An 8,304-nucleotide genomic window follows, 5' to 3' on the forward strand; every position below is an offset into this window, starting at 1 on the left:
CATCAGGCTACCTCAAATAGAATCACAACCAAATGATGACACCAGCCCCATCATCTTTACCAACCTTCAACTCAGCTCCTTAGACGTTAACGAAGCTAAACATATCCAAAAAAATATAGAAGAGCGACGCAAAAGAATAGACAACGCTCTCAACCAACCTGTGTACTTCCTCCAATACTGCTTTTTAACTTTAATACTACTACAAAGGAAGAAGAAAGAGACAAAGAACTTCAATCCAGAATAAACTTTGATGACGCCTTCTCCACAAATCGTTATATAACGCTCTCACTTCGATGCTTTCCGTAAGCTCGTCTCTTAGGCGGCAGGAGATATGAGCTGCCATAATACCCGTGTTACCCATTATTACATTGTTATGCTAATATAATATTACGCTTTGTCATAGTTATTATATTATAAATATAAATCCCAAACATGAATAACATATAGTTGTAAGTTGTATATATAGGAAGAGCGTTAACGCTCGTCGCCCGATGTAATTTCAAACTACGTCATTCAACATAGACATCGATTACGAACAACGCGTTTTGGTTTCATATGTTTATAACTTTTATCTGCATAAAAAGATAAGAAAGTATTGGGTACACTCATATAAATATATAGTACCAAATCGTTTGATAAATTACACATGAAACTGAGCAAATGCCTACAGGTACAAAATACAAAAAATATATTTAAAATTTTTTTTTTTTAAATATCTGGGCCAGAGGCTGAATAAACATTCATGTTTCGAGATTTTCTAAATTGCCACCACAGTTTAAGACCTGAATTATATTATTGAAATGTAGAGGTAGTAATGGAGGCCAAGCAAATTTCTAAAGCTTCTTCAGGTACTGAACTAGCTCTTAGGGCTTGGAGGATAACACTCCTGCCACCAGGGAAATTTTTCGCCAAAGTGGATGAGGCACGTTCCTAAAAGAAAGTAAACGTTCATCAGCCTCGAAAACTAAAGGTGTTGATTCCAATAATGTTTTAAAAATGGGTACCATGGCTGGGATGTCCAGAAGGACACAACGATAATTCCTCTAGCTTTTTCCTCTTTTATTTTGTGCAAAGCACGAAGAATAACAGAAAATGGTGGAAAAGCATAAAAGAAAAACTTGTTCCATTTTATCGTAAAGGCGTCCACTGCTATGCATTCTGAACCTCCCAACCATGATACAAGCTTTTTGCTTTTAGCGTTCATTTTTGAAGCAAAGAGATCAACTTCTGGTTTCCCAAAAGTTGATATTATATCTTTAAACACCAAGTTGCTTATTTCCCATTTAGTTTCTTTGGATAATTTAAGTCTGAATTGTGCATCTGCTTCAAAATTGTCTTTATATAACTGGCATATAAATAGATATTTTTACCCTCGCACCATTGCCAAATAATACGAGATAATTTATTTAGGGACTGGTGCTGTACACTTCTCATCTTATTAATATAAGCCATAGCAGTTGTATTGTCAACTCGGAACAATATGTTACGGAATAATGTTACCAAAAACATACTCAAAATATTATGTTGGCACCAAAAACGTATAATTTGGTACTTGCTGTTTAACTGGTGGACATCCACCCTAACTGTTTCACGAACAGAGTGGCGAGGCGATAAATCACTATCATACGGTGAAGAATATGTACTAGGTTCTCCGGCATCACCGCCTCTAGAGCTCCCCATACTCTCCAAACGTCGCCTTTTTTCTCGACTATTAATTTCATCTAATTGTCGTTGCATTTCGGCCAATCGTTTTTCTAAACGCCGATTTTTCCGTTTTCTAGATCGACTACGAGAATGTTGTCGTTTACGACTGTGCTTAGGCATATTAACCTATTTATTTAATGAACAATCGATAATTTCGAAAAGCATTTTTAGCAAAATGTATAAAACCAAATAAACAGCTTTTAGCTCTAAATTATTTATATGATAAGTTTTTTCTCTTTCGGTCCAAAAATTTCGAGAATTTGAAAATTTTCTTAGCAATTTTAAAACTTTTAAAATTTTTTCTTTTAGCGAAACAGTCATTGTTGTAGAATAATATAAAAATCCTTTTTTTTTTGTAATTAACAATAAAACCCAAGTTTTGTAATAATTTGATAGTCGACATGATATTATTATGGCACTCCTTTTGGGAATTACCAAATAGCAAAAAATCGTCTACAAATAGTACACATGTGTGATTTCTGCTCCTTTAATAGGCTAGTATTGGTTTCATGATCTTGGTGAATACTAAGGGAGCAGAATTTAAACCAAAAGGTAGACAATTGATTTTTAGATGGTATTACTTTACTAATAGCTCCAATTTTTAAAACGTCTTCAATAGACGAATTAATGGAACTTTTTTCAAAAACAGACCATTTACCATTTTTTAAAAACCATATTTTTGAATAGGCTTTTTAATAAAAGGCAACCTATAACCTTGAATATATGATAAAATAAATTTGTCATTAGTAACTTCATGCCACTTATTTACAAAATATTTTAATCTACCGGCATATACACTACCCGCAAGGGGTTGCTTTACTGTCGACGTCGACGGAACCTCTCCATCTGTGTTTTGGGCAGTTCCCTCGGGTTCCTTTCCATCCGTTGATCTGGATGGTTCTTCTGCTGTTGGCGTTGGTATAAGGTCTCTTGTAATATTGTCCAGCTCGGGTGCTCCCCTGCAACTGAGCTGAACCCCTGGAGTTTAAATGAGTGCGACTGACAGGTTTCTTAGCAGTTTTCGGCTTAACCTGCTTAAGTTCCTCGCCTGATTTTTCCAGGTTTTTTGCAGCCTTCACACGTTCTTCCAATGCTTGACCAAACAAAAAATTATCAGTAGGCGCAGCAGAGAGCGTATCTTTTAGATCTTTATTCAAATTTATAGAAATAAGATCTTTGCGTGTCATGGTGTCAAGATGGTGTAGATGATACAATAGGCGGCCAGCATTACTTAGGTATTGCATATATACGTTGTTGCCCCCCCCCCTTCTTCAGCTAGCAGCAAAGTTAAGGCTTGGGAAATTGCTGATATGCTTGCAGCCACAAACTGCTGTTTTCGCACCAGGCGCTCATCTCTGCGGAGTATTTGAGCAGTTAAGGCTGCCCTAACCTCGAGATTTAACTGAGGTACTTCCAGAGACTTAAAATTTTCGGGTATTATATGTTTTTGGAGAAGAACTTGAATATTCTCCTCACTTAAACCATTCTGTAAAATATTACTCCAGCGAGGGACTACTGCCTCATAAATTGGAGGTCCTAAGACGGTCTTATTTATTGGCTCATCGCCAAGTATCTGCAAAACCTCAGAACTCAAAGATTTTTCTTTTGCTTCCTCTGATTGCACGATCGGGGGCTGAGGATTATTTTCTTGCTGTTCAGAATCACCTGAAGCAATAAAAGAGACGAGAAACAATAAAGAGATCTTAATTTCTAATTTGTATTAAAACAGAATCAGAACAATAAGCATATTAAAGTGTTACCAAAAACACATAATATCATGTCTCGAACAACAAATACATGTAGGTTGTACAAAAAATATGTTGCCAAAAACATAATTTTAAAATTAAGTTTATTTTTTCACTAAAAATAATCAAAGGTACAGGCATGTCCCCAAAAAGACACTGATAATATTCTGTAGCCACCAAAAACAACAAATATATATACAGGGTGTCCCAGCGAAAACAAAACCGGTATTTTTGGTATGAAAAAAAAATTTTTTACAAAAATCTCGAACACGTCGATTTTATTTTCGAGGGGGACAACTTTTCCTTACCAAGGCACCCTCATACCAGTAACCCTCTTCGAGGGGGTGGGATCACCCCTAAAATCTTAAATAGAAAGAGGGGTCGTGTGATACCTTATTTTAAAGGTCTTTTAATTCTGAATGTAACTACCAAATTTGAAGTGGCTAAAATTTTTTATCCGGATATGACAGCTTGTCAAAATTGTAGAAACAGCGAAAATGAAAAAGGTATTTTGAACTCTGTTTTGGATAATATTTTTAAAAGAATAAGGAAGTCCTAATTTCAAAGGGATCACTTATTAATTAAGAGGCCACCCTAATACCTGGAACCCTTTACGAGGGGTTGAAAGCACCCCTTAAATCTTAAATAGTAAAAGGGGTCATGTCGTTCCTTATTTTGAAGGCCTTTTTACTCTGAATTTAAATGGTGACTTCTGAGTGACTGATGGATATCTTGTGGATATAAAAATAGCAAGAAATACAATCTTTACTGCCAGTAAAAGTGGAGAGATAAGAAATACCTACCCTTTTCCTTTTGTGTCTTTTAAATAAAACAAGTTTATTTAAATTACGTCAATTTATTAAATGTTCAAATTGTGCCCCGCCTACTTCCATGCAGGAATACAGGTTTTGCTCAAAACGATGCCTGATGTTTTGTAGAACTTCAGGTGTTATCATCTGACACTCATTTATAATTCTCTGGTGTAAGTCTTCTAGGGTGTCTGGTTGGGTAGCGTAAACTTTTGTTTTTAAATGCCCCCATAAAAAAAAATCTAATCGGGTTAAATTGGGTGACCTAGCTGGCCATTCCATAAAAGGTCCTCTCCTTCCAATCCAACGATCAGGAAATATCTCATCAAGATATTGCCTCACACCAGCAGCATAATGTGGAGGCGCTCCGTCTTGTTGGAAAACGACTTGATCATCATCAGAATGATTTCCGCCTTCCATTATTTCTACTATTCTTGGATATACGGCATTTTCCAAGAGATCTCGGTACATTTCTCCATTCAAATTTCCGGGCAGAAAAAACGGACCAACAATGGAGCCGCCCAAGATTCCTGCCCAAACATTTAACTTCTCAGGGAACTGGGTATGAACTTCACGAAACTGGCCCGGATTTGCATTTGACCAGTAGCGGCAGTTATGACGATTTACGTTGCCATTAAGAAAAAAAGTATATTCATCTGAAAAGCAAATGTTGTAAATAAGACGCGGATTAACAGTTATCATATCACTAAGCGATTCACAAAATTGCACTTGTCTGTCAAAATCGTCCTCATTCAGTTCTTGCACCAGATGAATTTTGTAAGCATGGAATTTATTATGCTTAAGTATCCTATGAACACTACTTTTGCTTACTCCTGTACTCGTCGCCAATTTTCTGACACTTATTCCTGGCTCGGCATGAAGTTGACCTAGGACAGTTATTTGCATTACTTCATTGACAACAACAGCATTTTAAACCTCACGCTTTTTATTTAAGACACTGCCAGATTCCCTAAGTTTAGCAACTATTTCTAGAACGTATTTTCTGTTGACTCGTTTTTCTGGATGAAGGTCATTAAATTCTTGTACCGTTCTATTGGCACAATTGTTATGCCGAAAGAAAAACTCTATCATCTCAACCCTCTCTGCAGTAGAATAAACCATTGCTAACAGTGTTTCAACACGTAAAAGACTGGGTAATGATTTAAAACTATTTAAATAAATGCTGCTTTATGAAAAAAGTACCAATGATATTTAGCAATCTAAATAAATTCTTCAGATACTTGTGTTTGCATTTTATTTGGTATTTTGTTTTTATTTATGATATGCTGATAAGGTGTAATAATAATAATAATAACAATACTAATAAATTTTTAATCATGTTTTAATGATCCAATAAAAAAAATTATAAGAAAGGGTTTCAGGCATAAAGGTTTATTTAAAGCATTTTTTCCAGAATTTTATTTGGCTTTCATATCCAGTAGAAATCCATCATTCACTCAGAAGTCACCATTTAAATTTAAAGTGAAAACGCTTTCAACATAAGGTATAACACGATCCCTCTTTCTGTTTAAGATTTAAGGGGTGCTTTCAACCCCTCGTAAAGGATTCCAGGTATTAGGTGGCCTCTTAATTAATAAGTGACCCCTTCGAAAATAGGATTTCCTTTCTTTTAAAAATATTGTCCAAAAAAGAGTCCATAATACCTTTTTCATTTTTGCTGTTTCCGCAATTGTGACAAGCTGTTTTATCCAGAGAAATAATTTTAGCCATTTCAAATTTGGCAGTTATATTCAAAATTAAAAGACCTTTAAAATAAGGTATCATACGACCCCTCTTTCTATTTAGGATTTTAGGGGTGATTCCACCCCCTCGAAGGGGGTTGCTGGTATGAGGGTGCCTTGGTAAGGAAAAGTTGTCCTCCTCAAAAATAAAATCGACGTGTCCGAGATTTTTGAAAAAAAAATTTTTTTTCATACCGAAAATAGCTCTGTTTCGTTTTCGCTGGGACACCCTGTATTTACTTATGTTACCAAAAACAACAAATTAGTGTAGGTAAGTATGTTACCAAAAACATACTCAAAATATTATGTTGTCACCAAAAACAACAAGTATGTATGTTGCCAAAAACATACAATTTAAAATGTACGTCACCAAAAACGTACTATTTGGTACTTACTGTTTAACTGGTGGACATCCAACCTAACTGTTTCACGAACAGAGTGGCGAGGCGACAAATCACTATCATACGGTGAAGAATATGCACTGGGTTCTCCGTCATCACCGCCTCTAGAGCTCTCCATACTCTCCAAACGTCGCCTTTTTTCCCGACTATTAATTTCATCTAATTGTCGTTGCATTTCGGCCAATCGTTTTTCTAAACGCCGATTTTTTCGTTCTTTAGATCGACAACGAGAATGTTGTCGTTTACGGCTGTGCTTAGGCATATTAACCTATTTAGTTAATGAACAATGAACAACACGGTACAAAATAAAAATCGATAATTTCGAAAAGCGGAGCGGTACATATGGTCGACTAGACACACAAACGAAGACTAAAGGTATGCAATGGATTTAGGTATGCAGGACCGAGGGGGTTTTTTATTTGCTTTGAATTTGTGTGAGACTCGATGCCATCGGAGATACTACCTGTTCTACTTATTTACGAGACAAGGCTGAAATATAATTTAAATGGATATCATGATTTCATTCATGGTATTAGGATAAAACAAATATTTTAAAGTGAATGCATCTATTCCAAGTTGAAACTTTGTCTCATTTTAGGTGGGGATTACTTTATTTGATAAATTTTAACGAAATTCTAGTACTAGAAAAATCCATTAAGTACCAGAAAAATCACAGATCCAACGCAACTATCTTAAATTCTTACCTATATGTAACCTTCTATTTTGTATTTTTGTAAACATAACCTCTCAAAAACTTTATTTGTTTTGTTTCCCTATAGTTGGCACAACTAAAATTTGTCAGAGTGACCAACGTCAAAAGGACACAAACACGCAAAATGGCGGCCCCCTAGTAGTGGTCATTTACTTTTCATTGAATTGGCAGTCCAGGTATATTTATAAGTTCGTGACGCTTGCATTCATTGAAATGAAAAACAAACTCAAATGGTATGACAATGACAAATGATGTTCTGTCAGTCAATGTCAACAATTTTTCCAAGCAAGATGGCCGACATAGGATTCCGTTTTTCACCATACAAGCTTCATGTGTAAGAAACCCCGGTATGAAGGTTGAATGTGGCGGGGCGGAATAGTCTGCTAGCCAAGATGGCCGATTCATTCTGATTGTCTAATTTTTGACGTACATCAAATATGACAATAGTGACGTTAATGACATTTTAACTGTCGTATTGGACAATTATCTTTTTTAAGTTCTTGTAGCGAATATACATATAGTGAACATGCGCCCCAGATGCATGAAGCTTGGCAACGCCGGCGGGGAGCGATCAGCTGTGAACTGTCAAGAATCGCCTCGAGACTCTACCACGATCCTCGAGACTCTCGACACGACAATATTATAATCGAAACCTCATGTAGTAAATAAGTTCGTAAATGTGTTTATTTGTAGTTTAGTTTCTGATTAAACAATTAAAGTAAACTGTGAGTGTGCCTTACTTGCTCTCCATAACGGCCACATTCTCTTTGGGTGGAAAACAAGCCAAGCCTTATGATTTTCTTCCAATTTAAAGTTTTTAAGTAATTTTATAGCTTTTTGTAGTTTTTTTGAGTCCTGGGTTGATAAATTATTTTACAAACGTGCCAACATCGAATCATCGACTACATAGAGCAGGAGACAGGTAAATTTTAATTATGACATAAGGTAAGGTGGAGTAAGTGCATAAAGCGGGAAAATGCAACCACGCAAGCCACACACATAGCTAGTATATTTCAACCAGTAAAACCAGCGCCATCTGGTTCCTAAGGTGAACTTAAGAGCTCACCATAAAGACCGAATCCTTACAGTAATGCATCTATTGTTTATACGTCTTAGTTTTAAGCTAAGCGCGAGAGACTGCATTAACGCGAAGCACGTGTATTTTTAATTTGCTGGATTTTGCCGAAAAAC

General features: G+C 36.0%; 1 protein-coding gene across 1 annotated transcript; it reads right to left on the reverse strand.

Annotated features, from left to right (window-relative positions):
• Nucleotides 1–2,503: 2,503 nt before the first annotated feature.
• Nucleotides 2,504–6,869, reverse strand: LOC126737865 (uncharacterized). Its single transcript, XM_050442942.1, has 2 exons — nucleotides 6,396–6,869; nucleotides 2,504–3,369 (listed from the first exon to the last, which is right to left on the reverse strand). Exons 1-2 carry the CDS (start codon nucleotides 6,661–6,663, stop codon nucleotides 2,936–2,938), a joined length of 702 nt encoding a protein of 233 aa, XP_050298899.1. The 5' UTR covers nucleotides 6,664–6,869; the 3' UTR covers nucleotides 2,504–2,935.
• Nucleotides 6,870–8,304: the final 1,435 nt, after the last annotated feature.

The sequence above is a fragment of the Anthonomus grandis genome, chromosome 1 (assembly GCF_022605725.1).
Source record: "Anthonomus grandis grandis chromosome 1, icAntGran1.3, whole genome shotgun sequence".
Taxonomy (NCBI): Eukaryota; Metazoa; Arthropoda; class Insecta; order Coleoptera; family Curculionidae; genus Anthonomus; species Anthonomus grandis.

Bases quoted from the DNA above. Each gene is read 5' to 3' on its own strand.
- LOC126737865 (XM_050442942.1), bottom strand. From the start codon at position 6,663: ATGCCTAAGCACAGCCGTAAACGACAACATTCTCGTTGTCGATCTAAA. The intron at 3,370-6,395 runs GTAAGTACCAAA...TTATTGCTTCAG, and splicing joins GGATGTCCACCAGTTAAACA to GTGATTCTGAACAGCAAGAA.